Below are 24,328 nucleotides of genomic sequence, written 5' to 3' on the forward strand. Positions count from 1 at the left end.
ATTCTTCGAGAGTGCCGTTCCATTTCTTCCTGCGTCCACTTCCTCTGTTTCTTCCCTTAAGTTGGGAACTGTGGTAGTTGGCAGAAGAGCCAACACCGTGTTACTAGTGGAGGCCGAAATTCACACGTTTTAACTCACGCAGGCTGGCGTGAGGAGGGAAGTACTATACTGACGTGAGGTCTGGAACATGAAAAGGAATTAGAATTCAGAAAGCGGACGTAATTAGTTTCATACTTAACTTTAATCCATTATGATGAACGTCGCTCTTGACGGTACATGATTCACAATATTATCTGTTCAGAAGACATAGTAACGGAATATGGCGCCTTGCTAGGTAGTAGCAAATGACGTAGCTGAAGGCTATGCTAAACTGTCGTCTCTGAAAATGAGAGCGTATGTAGACAGTGAACCATCGCTAGCGAAGTCGGCTGTTCAACTGGGGCGAGTGCTAGTGGAGTCTCTTTAGACTAGACTTGCCGTGTGGCGGCGTTCGGTCTGCAATCATTGATAGTGGCGACACGCGGGTCCGACGTATACTACCGGACCGCGGCCGATTTAAAGGCTACCACCTAGCAAGTGTGATGTCTGGCGGTGACACCACAGGAACAATAGCTTTTGAGACACCAGAGTCCATTATTCGATTACATGTCGTTGGCTAAAAAGTTTGTTATCTTTTATATAGACTTAAATCAGTATGAATTTTTATTATCTTGATATTTTATCTCTATACAACAGTGGCTAAATGTTTTCTTGAAGTGACTGGTTAATCGTGCATAATGTTGTCGTCTCACCGCCTATTAATCTTCTAGTTACGTTTCTTGCCTCCACAGAGTGTAAATTTGTTATTCAAATCTTCTAAGTGTGATGCAGACACTTTAATTGAAACAGAAGCAACCGGAAATCGTTCAAATCATTTTCTTTAAATGCTTAAATTCGAAAATGCTTGCTTGTGAAAAAGAATAACACATCGTCGCTAAGATACGATGACTCGGTGATGTTATTTGACTATAAATCTCTGAATTATTTTCGTATAAGTGTTTCTTGAAGTTATGGTGTGATAAATTATGTTGAGGCAGAAATTCCGAAATCAGATACTGAAATACAGGGGGTACCCCGGAGCAGATATAGACACAGACCACAAATTAGTAATTATAAACAGTAGGTTAAAGTTAGAGAGAATCGTCAGCCTCAATCAATGGGAAAAGGAATGAGATGCGGAATTAGTGAGGAATGATGTTCGTTTGAAGTCCTCTAAGGCTCTAGATACTGCTATGATGAATACAGCAGAAGACTGTTCAGTTGAAGACGAATCGACATCTTAAAACAGTCACAGAAGTTGTACAGACAAATAAAAGTACAATGAAGGTAGCTGCGAAGAAATATTGCCAAACAGAAGAAATACTCCAACTGATCGAAAAGAAAGAATTTGAAAAGGCAGGACTACGCCAATATAAAAATATAGGAATGAATTAAATAAGAAGATGAAATAGCTGCAAGAAGAATATGAAGAAATTGAAAAAGAAACGTTTGTTGCAAGGGACGATACAACATACAAAAAAAAAAATCGAAACAATCTTCTATGACATTGAAAGCAAGACTGCAGGAGAAACACTGCCCAACGTAACGGGAAGAGCGGCTAGGTAGAAAGAATAAATGAAAGGCCCCTAGGAGGCGGAGGAATTGTCTGTCGGCGTAATAGAAAAACAACTGGAAGTTGGTTTGAAAGGTGTAGGGGATCCAGTATTACAGTCAGAGTTTGGTAGAGAATTGGAAGACTTGCGATAAAACAAGCCAGAACACATAGATAACACTCTTTCGGTGTTTTTGAAATCACTGTGGGAAATAACAACCAAACACCTACTCAAGTTGGATGTGTAGAATCTTTGAGATTCTACCGTCAGACTTTTTGGAAAAGTATCATCCGCACAATTCCGAAGATACCAAGGGCAGATAAATGCAAGTACTATCGCACAATCAGCTTAAGAGCTATTGCATCCAAGTTGCTTTCCGGAATAATATACAAAACAATTGGAAACAAAGTTGAAGACCTGTTGGATGTCGATCAGTTTGACTTTAGGAAAGGCTAAGTGCCCTAGACGTAATTCTAACGTTGACTTGATAATGGAAACAAAGCTTTAGAAAAATCAAGACACGTTCTTGGATTTTTCGACACAGAAAAAGCGTTCTACTATGTAAAATGATGCAAAATGTTGCCGAATTCTGAATAAACTAGGACGCTATAGGGAAGGACAGGAATATACATTTTGTATAAAGACCAAAGAGGAACAATGGAATATAGGAACGAAGTGGTTGGATTAAAATGGGTGCAAGGCAGGGATGAATTCTTTCGCCCCAACTGTCTAATCTCTACGTTGAATATGCAATAACGGAAAAAGGCAAGTTCTAGAATGCAATTAAAATTCGTGGTGAAAGAAGATCAGTGATAAGTTTTGCTGTTGACGTTGAAAACGAGGAAGAATTACAGGACATCACGATTGGACTACTCCTCATTACCTTCGTCTATTATCGGTGTGTGCTCAGTACACACACCGAAGATAGACGAAGGTAATGAGGAGTAGCAGAAATGAGATTATGGAGTAACATAAAAATCTGGGGACACGAAGTAGATGAAGTGAAGAAGTCTGCTAACTTAGAAGTCTAATAGCGTATGGCGGACGATGCAAGGAGGACCCAAAAAGCTGAAGAACCGTGGACTCTGCGGAAAACGGAAAAGAAGAGAATCTAAGCTTTTGAGATATGATGCTATAGAAGGATGTTGAAAGTTAGGTGAAATGAAAAAAAAATAATTGTATGGCGCTGATGGCCTGGAGCTCCCACTTGGTGAAGTTAAGGCCACCGAGTTGAAGGTCTTTTCAGTTGACGTGACGTTGGGCGACTTGCGTGTCGATGGTGATGAAATGACAATGAGGACAACACAACACCCAGTTCCTGAGCGGAGGAACCAGGTCGAGAATCAAACTGGGGCATGCTACACGCCGTCAGACACGCTGACCACTCAGCTACGGGTGTGGACTGCTTAGATGAAATGGTGAGATAAAAAGTGAGGAGGTTCACCCTAGAATCGACAGAATAGGAATGTGTGGAAAACACCTACAGGAAAGGGCAAGATGGTAGTACGTGTTTTAAGACATCAGGGAATATCTACCGCCGGCCGGGGTGGCCGAGCGGTTCTAGGCGCTACAGTCTGGAACCGCGAGACCACTACGGTCGCAGGTTCGAATCCTGCCTTGGGCATGGATGTGCTTGATGTCCTTAGGTTAGTTAGGTTTAAGTAGTTCTAAGCTCTAGGGGACTGATGACCACAGATGTTAAGTCCCATAGCGCTCAGAGCCATTTGAACCATTTTGTTGAGAACTTTGTTTGCTTATAGGGCTACCTCTCTGCTATCCTGAGAGCCATCAATGAAGATGGCGTGCCGGTGATTGGCTACACCGCCTGGTCCCTCTTGGACAACCTGGAGTGGACGAGCGGCTACACGTGAGTACTGCATCAGTGACATTATCTTTCCTATCCCATTCGCTATTGTATATCCTATATTTGAAAAGTGCACAGACTGTTTACCCAAATGTGACCTACACTATCCGAGAGAAAACATTAATCTTTGTATAAAAAATTTATTACATTAACGATTGCTTAGATGTATAAAAACTATTCATATTACCGGTTTCGACAAATAGTTATTTCAGGTGTGCTTGATCCACTAAAAAGGCTTTGTATAGATAAACAAATATACTGGTGTCCAAAATTAAAACAAAAAACGGAAATTTTGCAAGGTTGCGTTTATTTTGCCACATAACAATACAAACAGGTGATAGAAAAATAGAAACAACGTAAAGTATACAGAACGTAATCAACTGCAACATGCATAACGGTAGACAAAAATGTTCTTGGTTTCTTTCCAGCTTAACGGATTTGCACACACATTCTGACAGCTGGTTAATGAGCCCAGTATGGGGTGTGACCAGCTCTGGCAGAAATACAGGCCGGACAGTGACGGGACATGTGAATGATCTCATCAGTCTCATGTTGAGCCAATAATGCCCATTCTTCCTGCAGAGCTGCTCGCAAGTCTTGGAGAGTGGTTGGTGGTTGCTGACGTAATGCAACCCGTCTGCCTAGAGCATCCCAGAAATGCTCTATGGAATTCAAATCGGAGGAGCGAGCAGGCCAAGCCATGCATACAGCATCTTCCGTTTCCAAAAGAACATCAACCACACGTACTGTATGAAGTGGAGCATTATCGTCCATCAGTACGAAGTCTGGGCCCACAGCACCTCGCAACAACAGCACATGAGATCGCAAGATCTCGTCACGATACCTGACAGCAGTTAAACCTTGCCGATTCATCCATACAATTTCATGAAAAGGTGTTAGAGTGGTCAGCATAATCCCTGTCCACACCATTGGGTATCCTTCTCGATATCGGTCTTTTTCCAAAATGTTTTGGTTCCTAAATCGTGTTCCACGCTCCTACGAAATGCGAATCACTGTCCAGACCAAATCGTCACTCATCTGTGCAAAGAACATTGGCCCACCGTTCGACCGTCCATGAGGAACGATGACGTCTCCACACTAGACGTTCCCTTCTGTGAAGACACGCCAGAGGTAAATAGACAGCAAGTCTCCAACGATAAAGACCACTCTCTGCTGAAGCCTTCTGTACACCGGTTGCCTCTATACAACACATCCAGAGAATGTTGCGAAGTCAGATGCCAGTTGCAGTGCAATAGGAAGGCGGTACCGTCGTGCCCTTACAGCCAAACAATGGCCCTCTCTGTCTGCTGTGACATGTGGTCAGCCCTGTCCTGGACTCGGTCTCTATAAACAGTCGCCTCAACCGAGAAACAACGTAACGATTCACTTTAAGCCATCGGGTCACATCAGTTTGCAACTGTCCTGCTTCCAATCTTCCTATGGCCCTCCAAAGCAGACAGTCTGTAGGCGTCTTCTCCGTGCCATACTGCACAGTCTGTGACTGTGTACACAGTGACTGAGGATGTGGGTGCCGTGACGTCACTGCTGGCGTGGTAGTCCGTTGACCGGAATGCCATATTATGTGCAGAACTCGATTGTAACGTCATCTGTTGACAGTTTGTATGATTATATCGTGAATTAGCTACAGGATGGGAAAATATCAGTTTGTTAATTTAATTTTGGACACCAGTGTGTATCGACCGTTTTCTTGTGGGTGGAGCCCACAGCCCCAATAAATTTGAGAAATACATTATTCCACAAGTCTGTGTTTTAAAATATTTTGTTTGTTCAACTAGTTTCTGACGCTATCCATTCATCCATTCCCAGTTGCCTGTATAGTAACACATATGGATACATTGTTGTCATTTCTTTAAAAAAATCGAGCGCCATGCATATTTGTGCACAGCATTGTCGTCAACGGTCATTTTCTAAAATGCAGTGTGACAATTGTTGAACTATATGAAATAAAATCGTCGTACTTGTGAACGGTTTTCGTTAGGACATTGAAACTGCACAGTTGGCCGCGTGGCGTGATGGGAATTAGTGTCCGCGGTATGGCTTGGTTTAGTGACGAAGCCCACTTTCGTTTGGATGGCTCCGTCAATAAGCAAAACTGGCGCATTTGAGGGACTGAGAATCCGCATATCTGTACTGACGTTTACTTGTTGAATAAAGTGAATGCAAGCCGTAACTTGTAACTAATTTACTTTTTTTCCGTATAGTTCAATAATTGTCACGCTGTATAAGGCGCATGACGTGAAAGTGCTTTCGAGAATAACAACATTACCACATTAAAATGTAACATGTAGCCAGAAACACCAAGGACTTAGACCATGTCATGTTTGCTACAAATCCGACTATACAATGTGTTAGGAGTAGATGTGCAGATATGTTTATTGGTGACAGAGGATTACGTACTGAACAGCATTACATCAGTATTTACTTCATTTGCACACTAAAAATTATAGCTATTGAAAGTAGTGTGTTTTTAGATTGCTTATTACCTCCTATTATGTATGACAAGATCAAGCCATTAATGCTTATTTTTCCATGAGCGGTAGTTCAGTTGTTGACGAGTGAACGGGTGACAGGCGTAGTCCAGTTAGTGGTGCAATTACGACCATGCAGAAAAAAAATCTGGGAGTAAATAACGAGATGTGTTTGGGCAAAGACTGTTAGGCGCCGATAAAAAACAACTAACACACTGAACTGGGTACACATTAAGGCAGCAACGATCACAGCACTTGCACTTATACCCCTAACATTCTGTATAGTCTTATTCGTGTAACTGTCGCATGTACCTACGTCTACATTTTCATCTATACTCCGCAAACCACCTGACGGTGTGTGGCGGATGGTACCTTGAGTACATCTATCGGTTCTCCCTTCTATTCCAGTCTGGTATTGTTCGTGAAAAGAAAGATTGTCGGTATGCCTCTGTGTGGGCTCTAATCTCTGTAATTTTATCCTCATGGTCTCTTCGCGAGATATACGTAGGAGGGAGCAATATACTGCTTGACTCCTCAGGGTCCGGCCTAGGTGGCCGAGCGGTTCTAGGCGCTGCAGTCTGGAACCGCGGGACCGCAACGGTCGCAGGTTCGAATCCTGCCTCGGGCATGGATGTGTGTAATGTCCTTAGGTTAGTTAGGTTTAAGTAGTTCTAAGTTCTAGGGGACTGATGGCCTCAGATGTTAAGTCCCATAGTGCTCAGAGCCATTTGAACCATTTTTTTTGACTCCTCGGTGAAGGTATGTTCTCGAAACTTCAACAAAAACCCATACCGAGCTACTAAGCGTCTCTCTTGCAGAGTCTTCCACTGTAGTCTATCTATCATCTCCGTAACTCTTTCGCGATTACTAAATGATCCTGTAACGAAGCGCACTGCTCTCCGTTGGATCTTCTCTACCTCTTCTATCAACCCTACCTGTTACGGATCCCACACCGGTGAGCAGTATTCCAGCAGTGGGCGAGCAAGTGTACTGTAACCAACGTTCTTTGTTTTCGGACTGCATTTCCTTAGGATTCTTCCAATGAATCTCTGTCTGGCACCTGCTTTACCGACGATTAATTTTAAATGGTCATTACATTTTTGATCACACCTAATGCCTACTCCTAGATAATTCATGGAATTAACTGCTTCCAGTTGCCGACCTGCTATATTGTAGCTAAATGATAAAGGATCTTTCTTTCTATGTACTCGCAGCTCATTACACTTGTCTACATTGAGATTCAATTGCCATTCCCTGCACCATGCGTCAATTCGTTGCAGATCCTCCTGCATTTCAGTACAATTTTCCATTGTTACAACCTCTCGATATACTACAGCATCATCTGCAAAAATGTTAAATAACTTCAATTATCAAAATGCCTAACTATTTTTGATTATCTATTCGAAGTTTTTTAGTGGATAAGTATATCTGAATATGGCAACTAATTGACGAAATCGGTAATGTGAATATTTTTATATATCTAAGCGATCGTTGACGTAATAGAATTTTGATACAGACGTTACAAACGTTGTTGGCAACATGTTCGAACAACTTACGGGTTTGCTGCCGGGTGACGTCGTCAACCGGTATTTCGACAGGAGCACACTCTGCCATTCTCAAGGTACAAATGCAAGGAGGAAGAAATGTGCAAGGAAATTTAATACCTCGGTTCACAGATGAGAAACAAGGAAGATACCACACACAGAACAACTGTCAACACAAACAAAAATGACCAACACCAGAGATATCAATAGTGACTAATCAACAGGTGAGGTAGCACTAATTCTGTCCCTCTGTTTTTTGATGAGAGACAGAGCCGGATTCCAAGCAGCATTTAAACAAAATCCACCATCTCTGTTAATAAGGTTTCTTGATAGTTTGGTTTCAACAGCTTCCTTAATAACACTATCCCAATAGCCTTAGAACACAAAAATGAGGAAAATGTTACATTGGTACTAAACCAATGTAAACTTTATTACTCCATATTTTATTCACATGAAGGCATAATTTATATCGTAAAAAATACCGCTGAAGCTGTATGCGTACATTACTTAAAAAGCACGACGGGTTTGGTAATGTTAGTTACATTATCAGGTAAAGTCCTAAATAGAAAGAAACTGTGAAATAGTACCAAGAAGTAAAAATCTTTGGCAAAAAGAACGTCAGATCATTGCCAAAACGGGCTGAATGCAAGTAATATAAAATGTGTCAATGATCAGTACTTACAATTACAACATGAGACTGGAGTACAGCTAATATTAAACTTTTCCTCCGATGTCACTCCATTCTAAATATAATGTCGGAGCTGACGATTAACCAATGTAGAAGGGGGAGGGGGGGCGCAATAGCGGGAACCTAAAAAGGAATATAAATAACCCATTAAAATACCGTGCTATGGGGGAAAAGGAAGAATACAAAAAAGACAAAAAAAAGAGAAAACCATACCAGGTACTATAGTTAAAGTCGCGAACGATGGCGGTCGAGTATAGACTTATTCTGCGCACCTACGTCACGTATTCTCCGAGAGCCAATGAGAACTCGGTAGTGTTTTGAGCCCTCTGCTGTGAATCCCGTAGTTAATGCGAGCATTAAATGTGACCGTAGCGAGTTGTTTATTGAATTTAGATTCCATTTGTTGCGAGTTGTCATCGCTGATTGTGTGGCGGTGGTAAGTGACCAGTTCTGAATAAGCAGGCGAGAGACAGAATTTGCAGGATACGCGCTTCCTTCAAGTGGAAAGTACGCGCATGCGCGTACCGCAACTGTCGCTTGGAATCGTCAACAATGCAGTCCTCGTTCGTGCCTCGACATGCGCGAAGCGCCATCGTTCGTGGGTGGGACTGAAGTGAATCAGACTAGTAGAGAACAGGCTGGCCGCAGGCTGGCGGGAACCGCGAACCGGTACCAACTGCAATCGGAAATTTCACGAGGGTTTAGTAATCTAGGGTTACCAGCTATGCGCGCATGCTCATCTTCGCTAATGTGAAACACGTCTCTTCGTCTGAACAAATGCTAATAGCTCTGAAAGCATGCATTTTAGAGCCCTTGTTTACTAGAGAATTTTGTCTTGTTTCTTGCGTATTACCTTCTGCCAAAATATGGAAAGAAAAGAGCTTGCAGTAGATGAGATTTTTTTGCACGGTAACGAAGATGTCTGGTACCCATAGCTCTTAAGGCATGCATTTTAGAGCCCATATTTAGTAGAATACTTTCGCTTCGAATGACCGTTCCTGTCGTGTCCTTGAATATTCACCATTCCTCCTGGGACACTCTGTATATCATTTACGGATCTTTAAATGACTTAGAGTTTCAGTGACATTCTTTGACAGCTAGAACGCCCACCAGAGTGCAATAGTGTTGTCGGCGCCTGACCACGTTATCGGTCTGACCGAGTATACAATGGGTGAACACTGTATCAGATGTTCGTTGGTGATACCGATCAGAATGAGACTGGCTGTGTGCAATATATTGTGCAATAACTCACAACTGATAAATCAAACGTTACAAAAGACAATTAGAATATTAGTATCGGTCAGCTCAGTTTGCTCAAAAATTGGCAGCTTAATCTTTAAACAAATCAAAAATATGTAGAAAATGAAATTCTTAGAGAACTATGAATTCCAATTAATACTAATGATCAATACTAAAACTATTTCGAAAATTAGAAATCAATTTTGCATATTTAGTCCTAGCCATTTACAATGTGTCGCCATCATCGGACTGCATGGGAACGCAACTCCTGGATTGATCACTTGAGGTACACATTGATACACGCCAATGATAGGTTATGAGCACATCGGGAACCCCATAAGAGGGTGTATCCGATTGGCCAAAAGCCGTCAATCAGCTGGAGGCTGGAAGCACAGTATTCTATTCTGGAGTGGGTTTACGTGGGACGAAACGAGATCCTGCATACATCAGCCACGGTATCTCGGCGAAAAATCAAACAAACTGCTGACCATTAAAACTGCAGCGCTTAGGAGGCGGCATGCAACCAAAGTCAAACGGGCAGGAAGTGTCCTACAAGCTCGGATATGCGAAATCATCAGCGTTGCAGCGCAGCGAGCCGAAGTGGGTGGGACACCTTGTATGTAACGAAAGATTACGCAGCTGTGTTCACATTCAGCAAACACATTCGACTGTTAATTGTTTGTAGGAAGAGCTTCCACGCCTCTTGTGAGAAGGAGAATTTGAAAGCTCTCACTACATGTAAACTTTGAGCTGTCCGTACATTACACATTATCACCCCGTTCTAATGGACTAAACATTTCCCTTTACATCTTATATATAAACAAAAAGCGTTATCTGACTTCTTTTAGTGAGTATTCTGTTGTGACCTAACTTCATCATAGCGCAAAGGAACAATAAATTGGCGATTTCACATAAGGTAAATCAAGATAAACTAAACCAATAATTTATAATGCTTCTCTAACGCAACCTGTTAGTGTTCGTGAATCCCTCGTTCTACAAATGACTCGTGCAGTGCAGATCGACCTGCGCACTGTATTCTACAACAATTACCAAACTGAAAATGACCCATTTAATGACAAAGTCTAGACGTCTTCGTAGCTATAAAACTAGTGTCTTGAAGATCCACTGCGGCCCTCATTTATCTCAGCAACTGAAAAGTCATTTAAAATAAGAAATGCTACCTCTGCTAAAGGCAGTGCATGTTCTCCCATCTTTCAGTGCTGCACCCGAACATGGTTCTTTCATGAACAGGATATGAGTGAGCGTATGTTAGGAGCTTAGAATAGTGAACAGAGGAGTGAAGAATAACTTCATGAGAAACCCAAATTATATGAAAATTTGATATAAATTGTTATATTATTCAGAAGATCGGTATAAAGTCTGATTTATAACGCATACAAATGTTTTTCAACAGATCACGTATCTTTACAGAACCACACTGTCAAAAGACAGCAAAATAACCACATATTTACACAACCGACTGTAAAATTACTTCTTGTAGGAAGATAATGAGATGAGCGACTTGTATATTCGGAAGACCGAAGAGAAATTAGATACTGATATCTGTGTGTTGTGAGCAAGACGCGCGTTCGGTCTAGGACAGCTCACATGAAATACTGCTACAAAATGCTTCGCGTAAATAAACCTGAAAAACCACGTAACATATAATTACGCAAATGCAACCCGAGCAAACAGCAAAAATCCTGCACTATTTAGCTTCAGTGCCATCTCAGCACCACTAGACAAGTCGCCAAGTTCACAGTAGGAAGCAGAGTGCTATTCACGGCGGAAGAGGAGGGTCTGTCTTTGTCCAGCAAACCGAATTCTCAACGCCGAGCAACACGATTGGCTGGCTAGAACTCCACGTTCAAATTACTTCTAGAGACACGTACAGGCGTCTCCTGCCAAAGGTAAAGCTACTCTAGCAGACAGAAACGTTGAATATAGTTTCTTCGAGGGAAAGAAGTGCTTATCGACTCACGTGTGAGTACGTGACATGAAAGTCGTCCACAGCAGACGGCTTTCAAAATGTCGGCACTTTATGACAGTAGGATCGTGTCACTGCAGTTTATCGTTGCACGATATTGCTGCTAGCATTGATCGGGATCCCACTGATGCCATACGAACCTGGAATTGATTGGTTTACGGGGACCATGTTCAACGCTCTGCAGCATCTCAGTGGCCCATGTAAGTACCGCCCGAGAGGACACACATATTGTTCGCTCGGTCATGCTGGTTCACACAACAAAGTCACATACTGGAGATGGACACAAATGAGGAACCATCAAAACACTGCACATTGCCATCCCTAATACGGTGTAACAAAGCCGATGGCTTTCAGAACAGCTTCCAGTCATCACGGAATCGATGAATACAGGTCGTGTATGGTCAACATGAGAATCTTATGCCATTCTTCCTTCAGAATTGTGGGAACTTCCGCTAACGATGATGGATGTGGATAGCGATCACTCACTTCCAAAGTGTACGACAAAGGCTCAATAATGTTGAGATCTGCTGACTGTGGTGGCCAAGCGAGCTGCGACGATTCACCCACGTACTCATGAAACCAATCCTGCGCGATGAGAACTGTGTGAACGTGGGACCCGGCGTCTAGGAACACGGCACCACCACAGTGGAACACAAATTGTGCCACGAGATGAACCTGATCTGCCAAAAAAATCACGTAATCATTTGCATCGACCTGCAATTTCCAGTTTATGGAGCTCCCTTCGTGTTGTTTTGGTGCTGACAGGGTTCGCGAGTGCGACATTCAGTTCTGCAGTGACTTTTGCTTATCTCATCGCTAGATTCAGACACACATGCTGAAAGATTCTAGCCAGGCACAGATTACCTGTGGAAAGGAAGCTGGCCGACAGACAAAATAAGTACGAGGGTTGTTCAGAAAGTATGTTCCGATCGGTCACGAAATGGAAACGACAGTGAAAACCAGAAACGTTTTATTTGCAACAGTTAGGTACAATTTCCACCTACTGCTCTACATAGTCGCCACTCCGACTTCGAGTTTTGTCTTAGTACTGTATCAACTTACGAATATCCTCGTCATAGAAAGCAGCCGCCTGTGCTTTCGGCCAGTTATCTGCACTGGTCTGAAGCTCGTTGATTGTGGAAAATTTTTGTCTTCATAGCCAGCGGTTCTTGTGAGCAGAAATGAGACTCATCGGGAGCCAATTACGGACTGCATTGTGGGTGATCAAACACTTCTCATCGGAGGCGCTGCAGTAGCGTCGTCATTGCCCCTGCAGTGTGCGGCCGAGAATTGGCACGAAGAAGGAACTGCTCGACAGTTGTGTTATGTGGGCTGCATGACACAGGCGAAATCTCTAATCAGGGCCTCATACTTGGCGGGAGACGCTATTCCCTACGCATCTTTACGTGCTCACTGTTCACTCAAAACTGAAAAGAGCGACGCGACACGATCGACGGGCATACTAGAGACTACTTCCCCACACATCTGTGCAAAGCCTTACTGGATTTTCCCAGTGGTTTCCATTTCGCGACCTATCGGAACTTACTTTCTGGACAAGCCTCGTATACGTTCTCACCCTGCATATTCTCTTCACAAGTTACAAGGACACAGCAAAGTTATGTGGAATTTATATGTGATTGTTATTTAGGATAAAGAAACCAAAAATGTAAATTGCCTTATACCTTTTATCATCATTCATGAAATGTGTCACAGTAGGTGGGGGAACACTGTTGTCATGAGGGTGGCTTTATGGTCGCCTGAGCCACCTTACCCAGTTTTTATTAAGAACGCTGGAATGCCGCTGTGCTACATATGCGCACCTTGGACCTGGCTCCTAGCAGCCTCTATGAGTTGCGGCTACCCATTCAGCGGTCATGAATCAGGATGGCCCCCCAACGCTCTCAGTTTCACAAATCGTGTACAATTCTGTAATGCTAATTGTTTGTGTGTTGTCATGTATATAGTATCCAGTACAATATTTGAGAGTCATGTACCATTCTCTGTACTACTATTCTTAAAAACGGCCGTCAACTCTGCCACAAACAGCTCACATTTTCGTGGCTTCATATTATAGTCCTATCTCCTTACTCTGTCACCTCTACAAAATACTGCAGAGGCTCATTCTTCAGAGAATGATTAGAAAGGTGGAGCCTCTTCTAATACCACAGCAAGCAGGTTTCAGAGAAGGCAAAAGTTGCACGTCTCAAATATTAAACGCAACACAACATATCGAAGATGGATATAAGAAATGGCTCATTACAGGTGCTGTCTTTATCGATCTATCCGCGACTTACGATACGATCAACCATCGACCCCTTCTGAATAAAGTTTATGGTATAAGACTTCGCACTCATGTGCAATACTAAAAACCTTCTCCAGAACCGCAGATCTTTTGTGGAATTTCAGGGTAAGAAAAGTAGATGGAGAACTCAGGAAAATGGGCTACCACAAGGTAACGTGCTTGCGCCGCTATTATTCAACATCGGTACGAACGATCAACCTATCCCTGAAGGAACTCGAAGCTTTATTTATGCTGATGACAGCGCTATCGCTAATTCAGGCTGACTGTTTTGAGACTGTAGAAGATATGCTATCAAAAGCTTTGGAAGAATTCCCTGTTTACTATCATAGGAATTACTTGAAACCTAATCCTGCCAAGACTCAGACCTGCGCTTTCCACCTGAAGAATAAACGGCCAAATAGATCCTTAAATATATCCTGGCGAGGCATCGTACTCGAACATAATCCTACTCCCAAATGTCATGGAGTAAATCTGGATCGCGCACTAACATATAAAAAGCATTGCCTTAACATCAAACAGAAAGTCGCAGCCAGATATAACATACTGCAAAAATTGACAGGCACATCATGGGGTTCCAATCCATGCACAGCGTGCTCAAGCGCGCTTTCTCTATGTTATTCCTCTGCTGAATATGCATGTTCGGTGCGGTACAAGTCCAGTCATGCCAGGAACGTAGATGTGGCTCTAAATGAGTCTTGTCGGATTATCCCGAGTTTCTTAGGACCTACTCCTGTGGACGAACTCCATTGCCTTGCTGGCATAGCTCCTCCTGAAATCAGACGTGAGGTAGCTGTGAGATAGGAGAAAAGTAAGGCCACAACGAAGGAAGCCTATCCACAATATTGTCGTCAGCCCGCACATCCTAGGCTGAAATCAAGGAAGAGTTTATTGACAACTACCGAGACCCTCACCGGGAATCCACATGCCACAAGGATCTCGGTATTTGGGAGAATGAATGGCTCCAAGGGAAGAACTTCCACCTGGACATTCGGAGAAGTGATCAAAATAGAGGTCTCTCAATAGATTACGATCAAACACAACGAGATGCAAGACCAATCTGCGGACTTGAGGTTGCTCTGTGGACTCAGTTCTTTGCCAGTGTGGCGCTGAGCAGGCTAACAGCCATGTCCTTCAGGGTTCCTCATCACCAACCACCTGCACCATGCAAGACATCATGAGAGCTGCACCAAATGCACTTGAAGTGTCCAGTTTTTGGTCTTCTTTAGTGTACAATTATGTCAACACTTGTACATATTTTATCTGTACTTTTGACACGATATATAAATAAATGGAGTTATATTTTCACAGGGCGAAGTTTGGACTGTATTCCGTCGACTTCAACGACCCCGAGCGAATCAGAACACCGAAGGAATCTGTGTCCGTCCTGGCGCAGATCTACAAGAACAAGGCCGTACCTCTGGACGACTTCGAGAGTGCAAACACAACGCCACCCTCGTAAAATACTGTATCCACCTGTTTTTCAGTTTCAGTAAAGATTTCGTTATACAGTCACCACTCGTTCTTCATACCCCGCTAGGTAGCTGACTTGGTACCAGAGATGGACTGCATGCAGATTAGTTTCTCAAAATTGACCGTAATCATGGCACGCCTACACATTTCCGGATACAATTAGAAGAGTTTTAGAACAGAGAATAAACATTTCAAGGAAGCAATAAACTTATAAAACCATTTTGATAAAAATAAATAATTAATGGGGACTATGAACGTCCTTGTCTGCCGCACAAGCGAGTTAGTTGAGTAGTATCGTCTCTAACAGCCAGTTTAAGAGCTCCGTTGGTAGCAGATTGGGTTCTTAGAAAATGGCTGTGTCAATCATGTATGTCGTCAAGCTCTGTAGACGTTTTAATATGTCTGACATTGTCACAATAGGAGAAAGTGATCGTAAGCACATAATCAAATATAAAATTACAAAAATTTTAAAAGATTTATCTAAAACTTTTTAAAATTTTTAGAATTTTTTATATATTGCCTCAGTCGCATTTAACGTTTAAATTTTTTTACAAAGCGATGACTAGTTTCGGTAGCTTAACTATCACATTCAGATCTGAGAACAGACAAACCAAAGCAAAAATTGTCTTGAGTAGTAAAGTTATGTAAAAATTGCTATTGGCTTCCTTCTGAAAATTTATAGAGGCGTAACGTACCACATGCAGTATTATAAATGTGCTAGCTGTGTAAACCACCGTCGCATAGCGTTCTCATTTCAAATCTTCAGATAAAATATGTTATGTACAACCTAAAACTAACGCAAGGACAAGTATTTTATGTACTGGCGAACAAAAATAACAACTTAGAAGAAAGACTAGTTCGTTCAACGTATCACTCTGTCTGTGACAGCAATAGAAACAAAAGGCCTGTAGAGCGTTGTACAGTTCATTTCGTTTCAATCAGTAACTGTAAGCAGAGATTGGTCTATTTAAGAAGAAGACGAAGTAAGTAAGACATGTTTGCTTTCTGTTAACAGCGCATAAAAGTAATATGATTATTAAAGGTAATTGTGAAACATACCAGGGAAGTCGACTTTATGTTAAAAAAAACATAAAATATATATACAACATTGTCGCACTGGGTAACTTGACCAAACAGTAAGGTAACACTGGATGGCGGATAGCTGCGGCGATATTGACCGTTGTGTTTACATGAAAATGGCAAGTTAACAGTTATAGAAAGTTCTGGCAGTTGGGTTGTTGATATATATGTGATACCGGTAAGTGGGAGCAACATTTTTCTTTCTTTTTTTTAACAGAAGTAATTAAATTAGGTTGTACATAAAATATTTTATTCGAAGATTTGAAATGAGAACATTATGGACTATGCGACGGTGGTTTACACAGCTAGTACTCTTATAATACTACATGTGGTACGTTAAGTCACTGTAAATTCTCAAAAGTAAGCCAGCAGTAATATTTAATAACTTTGTTGCTTACGGCAATTTTTGTTTTGGTTTGTCTATTCTCAGGTCTGAAAATAGTAGTTAAACTTGAAACGTCCGCTTTGGAAAATTATGACTTACAGTGCTGATAATCTTCAATGTTATTAGATATAGAGGCAGCTGAGTAAAAGTGAACATACTCAGACATTTCTCTCTTTACTTATTCTGATCAGCACTAAACTGACACACAATATTTTTAGCGCAAAGCAATCTTACTTTCAATAATCCCTACAAAAGAATGCCCAGACTAACAATAACATATACCTTTCATGAATCACTTGCCTCACAAAAATTTATGTTACTCGAACTACAGTAATACAGCGAGCGCCAATACTGCCAGCCAAATAAAAGATTCTAACTACTGAAGGCACTAACTAGTGATAGGCATAGTAGGCAAATGAAAGATTTTGACAGAGAACAAACAATGTATTTACCTTAATAATGTTCAAAATCTCCCCCCCCCCCCCCCCTCCATGAACCATGGACCTTGCCGTTGGTGGGGAGGCTTGCGTGCCACAGCGATACAGATAGGCGTACCGTAGGTGCAACCACAACGGAGGGGTATCTGTTGAGAGGCCAGACAAACGTGTGATTCCTGAAGAGGGGCAGCAGCCTTTTCAGTAGTTGCAGGGGCAACAGTCTGGATGATTGACTAATCTGGCCTTGTAACAATAACCAAAATGGCCTTGCTGTGCTGGTACTGCGAACGGCTGAAAGCAAGGGGAAATTACGGCCATAATTTTTCCCGAGGGCACGCAGCTTTACTGTGTGATTAAATGATCATGGCGTCCTCTTGGGTAAAATATTTCGGAGGTAAAATAGTCCCCCATTCGGATCTACGGGCGGGGACTACTCAGGAGGATGTCGTTATCAAGAGAAAGAAAACTGGCGTTCTACGGATCGGAGCGTGGAATGTCAGATCCCTTAACCGGGCAGGTAAGTTAGAAAATTTAAAAAGGGAAATGGATAGGTTAAAGTTAGATATAGTGGGAATTAGTGAAGTTCGGTGGCAGGAGGAACGAGATTTCTGGTCAGGTGAATGCAGGGTTATAAACACAAAATCAAATAGGGGGAACGCAGGAGTAGGTTTATTAAAGAATAGGAAAATAGGAAGGCGGGTAAGCTACTACAAACAGCATGTTGTTGTTGTGGTCTTCAGTCCTGAGACTGGTTTGATGCAGCTCTCCATGCTACTCTATCCTGTGCAAGTTTCTTCATCTCCCAGTACCTACTGCAACCTACATCCTTCTGTATCTGCTAAGTGTATTCATCTCTTGGTCTCCCTCTACGATTTTTACCCTCCATGCTGCCGTCCAATACGAAATTGGTGATCCCGTGATGCCTCAGAACATGTCCTACCAACCGATCCCTTCTTCTGGTCAAGTTGTGCCACAAACTTCTCTTCTCCCCAATCCGATTCAATACTTCCTCATTAGTTATGTGATCTACCCATCTAATCTATACTCGATGTTAACAAATTTCTGTTCTTCAGAAACGCTTTCCTTGCCATTGCCAGCCTACATTTTATATCCCCTCTGCTTCGACCATTTTGCTCCCCAAATAGCAAAACTCCTTTACTACTTTAAGTGTCTCACTTCCTAATCTAATTCCCTCAGCATCACCCGACTTAATTCGACTACATTCCATTATCCTCGTTTTGCTTTTGTTGATGTTTATCTTATATACTCCTCTCAAGACACTGTCCATTCCATTCAGCTGCTCTTCCAAGTCCTTTGCAGTCTCTGATAGAATTACAATGTCATCGGCGAACCTCAAAGTTTTTATTTCTTCTTCATGGACTTTAATACCTACTCCGAATTTTTCTTTTGTTTCCTTTACTGCTTGCTCAATATACAGACTGACTAACATCGGGGAGAGACTACAGCCCTGTCTCACTCCCTTCCCAACCACTGCTTCTCTTTCATTTCCCTCGACTCATATAACTGCCATCTGGTTTCTGTACAAATTGTAAATAGCCTTTCACTCCCTTTATTTTACCCCTGCCACCTTCAGAATTTGAAAGAGAGTATTCCAGTCAACATTGTCAAAAGCTTTCTCTAAGTCTACAAATGCTAGAAACGTAGGTTTGCCCTTCCTTAATCTAGCTTCTAAGATAAGTCATTATTGCCTCACGTGTTCCAACATTTCTACGGAATCCAAACTGATCTTCCCCGAGGTCGGCTTCTACTAATTTTTCCATTCGTCTGTAAAGAATTCGTGTTAGTATTTTGCAGCTGTGGCTTATTAAACTGATAGTTCGGTGTTTTTCACATCTGTCAACACCTGCTTTCTTTGGGATTGGAATTATTATATTCTTCTTGAAGTCTGAGGGTATTTCTCCTGTCTCATACATCTTGCTCACCAGATGGCAGAGTTTTGACAGGACTGGCTCTTCCAAGGTTGTCCGTAGTTCCAATGGAATGTTGTCTACTCCGGGGGCCTTGTTTCGACTCAGGTCTTTCAGTGCTCTGTCAAACTCTTCACGCAGTATCGTGTCTCCCATTTCATCTTCATTTACATCCTCTTCCATTTCCATAATATTGTCCTCAAGTACATCACCCCTGTATAGACCCTCTATATACTCCTTCCACCTTTCTGCTTTCCCTTCTTTGCTTAGAACTGGGTTTCCATCTGAGCTCTTAATATTCATACAAGTGGTTCCCTTTTCTCCAAAGGTCTCTTTAATTTTCCTGTAGGTAGTATCTATCTTACCCCTAGTGAGATAAGCTTCTACATCCTTACATTTGTCCTCTAGCCATCTCTGCTTAGCCATTTTGCACTTCCTGTCAATCTCATTTTTGAGATTTTTGAGTTATAAGAGTCGAGGGACATGAAAGGGATTCAGTGGTTGGGAAGGGAGTAAGACAGGGTTGTAGCCTCTCCCCACTGTTATTCAATCTGTATATTGAGCAAGCAGTCAAGGAAACAAAATAAAAATTAGGAGTAGGTATTAAAATCCATGGAGAAGAAATAAAAACTTTGAGGTTCGCCGATGACATAATTCTGTCAGAGACAGCAAAGGACTTGGAAGAACAGCTGAATGGAATGGACTGTGTCTTGAGAGGAGTATATAAGATAAACAACAAAAGCAAAACGAGGGTAATGGAATGTAGTCGAATTAAGTCGGGTGATGCTGAGGGAATTAGATTAGGAAATGAGACACTTAAAGTAGTAAAGTATTTTTGCTATTTGGGGAGCAAAATAACTGATGATGGTCGAAGTAGAGAGGATATAAAATGTAGAATGGCAATGGCAAGGAAAGCGTTTCTGAAGAAGAGAAATTTGTTAACATCGAGTATAGATTTAAGTGTCAGGAAGTCTTTTCTGAAAGTATTTGTATGGAGTGTAGCCATGTATGGAAGTGAAACATGGACGATAAATAGTTTGGACAAGAAGAGGATAGAAGCTTTCGAAATGTGGTGCTACAGAAGAATGCGGAAGATTAGATGGGTAGATCACATAACTAATGAGGAAGTATTGAATAGGATTGGGGAGAAGAGAAGTTTGTGGCACAACTTGACCAGAATAAGGGATCAGTTGGTAGGACATGTTCTGAGGCATCAAGGGATCACCAATTTAGTATTGGATGGCAGCGTGGAGGGTAAAAATCGTAGAGCACGAGTTGAATACACTAAGCAGATACAGAAGGATGTAGGTTGCAGTAGGTACTGGGAGATGAAGAAGCTCGCACGGGATAGAGCAGCATGGAGAGCTGCATCAAACCAGTCTCAGGACTGAAGACCACAACAACAACAACAACAATGTTCAAAAGTCATCATATACATGGTGTTACAAAAAGGTACGACCAAACTTTCAGAAAACATTCCTCACCCACAACGAAAGAAAATATGTTATATGAACATGTGTCCGGAAACGCTTACTTTCCATGTTAGAGCTCATTTGATTACTTCTCTTCAAATCACAATAATCATGGAATGGAAACACACAGCAACGGAACGTACCAGCGTGACTTCAAACACTTTGTTACAGGAAATGTTCAAAATGTCCTCCGTTAGCGAGGATACATGCATCCACGCTCCGTCGCATGGAATCCCTGATGCTCTGGAGAATGGCATATTGTTTCACAGCCGTCCACAATACGAGCACGAAGAGTCTCTACATTTGGTACCGGGGTTGCGTAGACAAGAGCATTCAAATGCCCCCATAAATGAAAGTCAAGAGGGTTGAGGTCAGGAGAGCGTGGAGGCCATGGAATTGGTCCGCCTCTACCAATCCATCGGTCACCGAATCTGTTGTTGAGAAGCGTACGAACACTTCGACTGAAATGTGCAGGAGCTTCACCGTGCGTGAACCACATGTTGTGTCGTACTTGTAAAGGCACATGTCCTAGCAGCACAGGTATAGTATCCCGTATGAAATCGTGATAACGTGCTGCATTGAGCGTAGGTGGAAGAACATGGGGCCCAATCAAGACATCACCAACAATGCCTGCCCAAACGTTCACAGATAATCTGTGTTGATGACGTGATTGCACAATTGCGTGTGGATTCTCGTCAGCCCACACATGTTGATTGTGAAAATTTACAATTTGATCACGTTTGAATGAAGCCTCTTCCGTAAAGAGAACATTTGCACTGAAATGAGGATTGACACATTGTTGGATGAACCATTCGCAGAAGTGTACCCGTGGAGGCCAATCAGCTGCTGATAGTGCCTGCACACGCTGTACATGGTACGGAAACAACTGGTTCTCCCGTAGCACTCTCCATACAGTGACGAGGTCAACGTTACCTTGTACAGCAGAAACTTCTCTGACGCTGACATTAGGGTTATCGTCAACTGCACGAAGAATTGCCTCGTCCATTGCAGGTGTCCTCATCGTTCTAGGTCTTCCCCAGTCGCGAGTCATAGGCTGGAATGTTCCGTGCTCCCTAAGACGCCGATCAATTGCTTCGAACGTCTTCCTGTCAGGACACCTTCATTCTAGAAATCTGTCTCGATACAAAGGTACCGCGCCACGGCTATTGCCCCGTGCTAATCCATACATCAAATGGGCATCTGCCAACTCCGCATTTGTAAACATTGCACTGACTTCAAAACCACGTTTGTAATGAACACTAACCTGTTGATGCTAGGTACTGATGTGCTTGATGCTAGTACTGTAGAGCAATGAGTCGCATGTCAACACAAGCACTGAAGTCAACATTACCTTCCTTCTATTGGGCCAACTGGCGGTGAATCGAGGAAGCACAGTACACACTGACGAAACTAAAATGAGCTCTAACATGGAAATTAAGCGTTTCCGGACACATGCCCACATAACATCTTTTCTTTATTTGTGTGTGAGGAATGTTTCCTGAAAGTTTGGCCGTACCTTTTTGTAACACCCTGTATATAAATTCATGAACTCCATCTTTATAAATTACCTTTTTCTTGTGGACACACGTCCAGATCGTTCGCTTATAGTAACCTCTCAAACCTCTGGTCATTTCTCTCTCCACATCCACCACTGCTTTTGGCTCACCTCCAACTGCCCAACACTACACACGCGAATATCCCAACAATGAGTCCAACCAGCCACAGACTGCACACAGCACAGCCAGTGATTTTCCTAGGAATCGTTGGCGCCAGGGTTTCACCCGGAACAAGTCCCGCCCTCTCACCCCCGGTTTTCCCGGTCTTTGTTCGGCGCCTGGGCATCGCTTCAGCTGATCCACGTGGTTTACCGCGTTCGGCTGCACTTGGAGTGAATGTTAAATTAATATCTTGCTAGTTCTTAAATTTAGCCAAATAGTTAAAAGACACGTTACAAAAAACGCGCTCAATTGGCCTCAGCTGTGCCTGGTACTTCCACAGCAAACATAAGAGAAAACAATTTAGCACTGAATTCTTTAAATACAAGAACCCAGTATCCAGCTGAATAGCCTATGAAGAAACATACTTCTATATGAGAAAAAGCACCCAAAGCTACAACAGGAACAACTTACCCTCAACGAATAATTTGCTTGGAGAAAGAGGAACCACAGTATACCTGACACTTAAATTTCAGAACTCAGTCAGTATATGTGAAACAAGCACCAGTGTTCACTATACTTCCAGATGGCACCAAAATTACTTTGTTCTTACTAGATCGATCCAAGCTGTTTTTGCATGTTATTCACTGAACTGTTTTGCTGAAAAGTTTTAGGGGTGGAAGAAGAACTAGCACAGCATGAAGGACGTTTTACAGCCGTGAAACACTGCAGCATTTATTTCCACCATAACTGCTCTGTGATATACATACACGTCATCATTATTATTTTAAAAAATGGTTTGAATGACATTTACGAAATTAATAAATCTTTTAATTAAAAACAGACAGGACAAAGAATAACAACAGGCTATTTTCCTGAGACGTTTGCAACAGCATATAGGACACTAATCACACAGAAGCAGCCACAATTCTTTATAACTTCGTTTATAAAGCGCAGGCATAGCATTGGAAGAAATTACAACTCAAAATTCACCCGTTACCCATGCAAATACTAACGAAATGTGCCAATATCTTACTGCTTTCGTTAGGCATTTCTACTTTATGGCGTTCTTATATTCTTTAATTTACGTGAGCTACTATGAGGGCCTTCATACTGTAAACAAAACGAGTTTCACTTATTTCTATATAACGTTGACTTTAGATAACTGAGTTAGTCGACTGTATCCGTGGCTTTACAACCGACAAGACAGATTCAAGACCATTGTTTTCGCACTGTGTGTTTGCTCAGCTGTTTCCCTCAAATAAACGTACTATAATAAGTGAATTATTTAATGAAAATTTGACCTTATTGTCCTTAAATAACATAACATTATGTTTTGTTTTCTATTACTGGCGATGCTTTCAATTCTCTATAAATACTTTTATTTCTTTAATAATGCACATTCATATTATATTACTATCCAGAAAAACTTAAATTTCTTATCATTATTGAATCTCATCACAGTGTAACATGTGTTGGACTGTGACGATAACAACTTTGATGTAGCTTTCAGTTCGTGCAACTGGCGGCTGTTCAGGGGACGGCCTTACGCGATGGATAGGCGTGGAGGGGGTGAATGGGTGGGACTTGTTCCGGTGAAATCTTAGCGCTAAGAGCACGTGATTTTCATACAGAGCGCTACGTGGCGTTACCAACATAAAAACCTAAACAGCCTACTTACAAACTACCGAAACTGGTCATCACTTTGTAAAAAAAATGAAATAAAAATAAAAATGAAAAATTTATTTTAAGTGCGATTCACAAAATACATAGAAAATTTTTGAAAAGTTTTATAGAAAGTTTTTAAAATTTTTATAATTTTACATTTGATCATGTAGATGTTGATAGTGATGCTGCGCTGATATTTTCAGTCGTTTACAGTCTGATATCTGATCAGTCCATGCGACGGAGGTCATCACCTTCGAAGAATCACCGCATTAGAGACGCTCGATAAGAAACAGAATTTTCGTCTAAGTGGAAGAATTCGTGACTAAGCCGCAAACAAGGGGTCTCATCTAATCCTGCATAGTATCTCGCTATTCCATGATCCCATGACAACAAAATTAACCTTTTTCCTTGTGATCGTACCGGCTGCAACTTAGCCTCCAGATGAATTTTCGACTACAATAGTCTTGTAAACAAGATCACATGCGTTCG

General features: G+C 41.9%; 1 protein-coding gene across 2 annotated transcripts in view; it reads left to right on the forward strand.

The window, feature by feature from the left end:
- LOC126281734 (myrosinase 1-like) overlaps positions 1 to 24,328 on the forward strand; it is a 144,729-nt gene that overhangs the window by 115,612 nt on the left and 4,789 nt on the right. Inside the window, exons 10-11 of one of the 2 annotated variants that reach the window (XM_049980915.1) lie at positions 3,392 to 3,498; positions 15,053 to 15,256. In XM_049980915.1, coding sequence (XP_049836872.1) covers positions 3,392 to 3,498; positions 15,053 to 15,203 — 258 coding nt within the window. In that variant the 3' untranslated portion in view covers positions 15,204 to 15,256. Of the gene's footprint in view, positions 1 to 3,391; positions 3,499 to 15,052; positions 15,257 to 24,328 lie in introns of those variants that run through there. The other variant, XM_049980917.1, reaches the window with a different exon arrangement.

This window comes from Schistocerca gregaria, chromosome 7, assembly GCF_023897955.1.
Source record: "Schistocerca gregaria isolate iqSchGreg1 chromosome 7, iqSchGreg1.2, whole genome shotgun sequence".
Taxonomy (NCBI): Eukaryota; Metazoa; Arthropoda; class Insecta; order Orthoptera; family Acrididae; genus Schistocerca; species Schistocerca gregaria.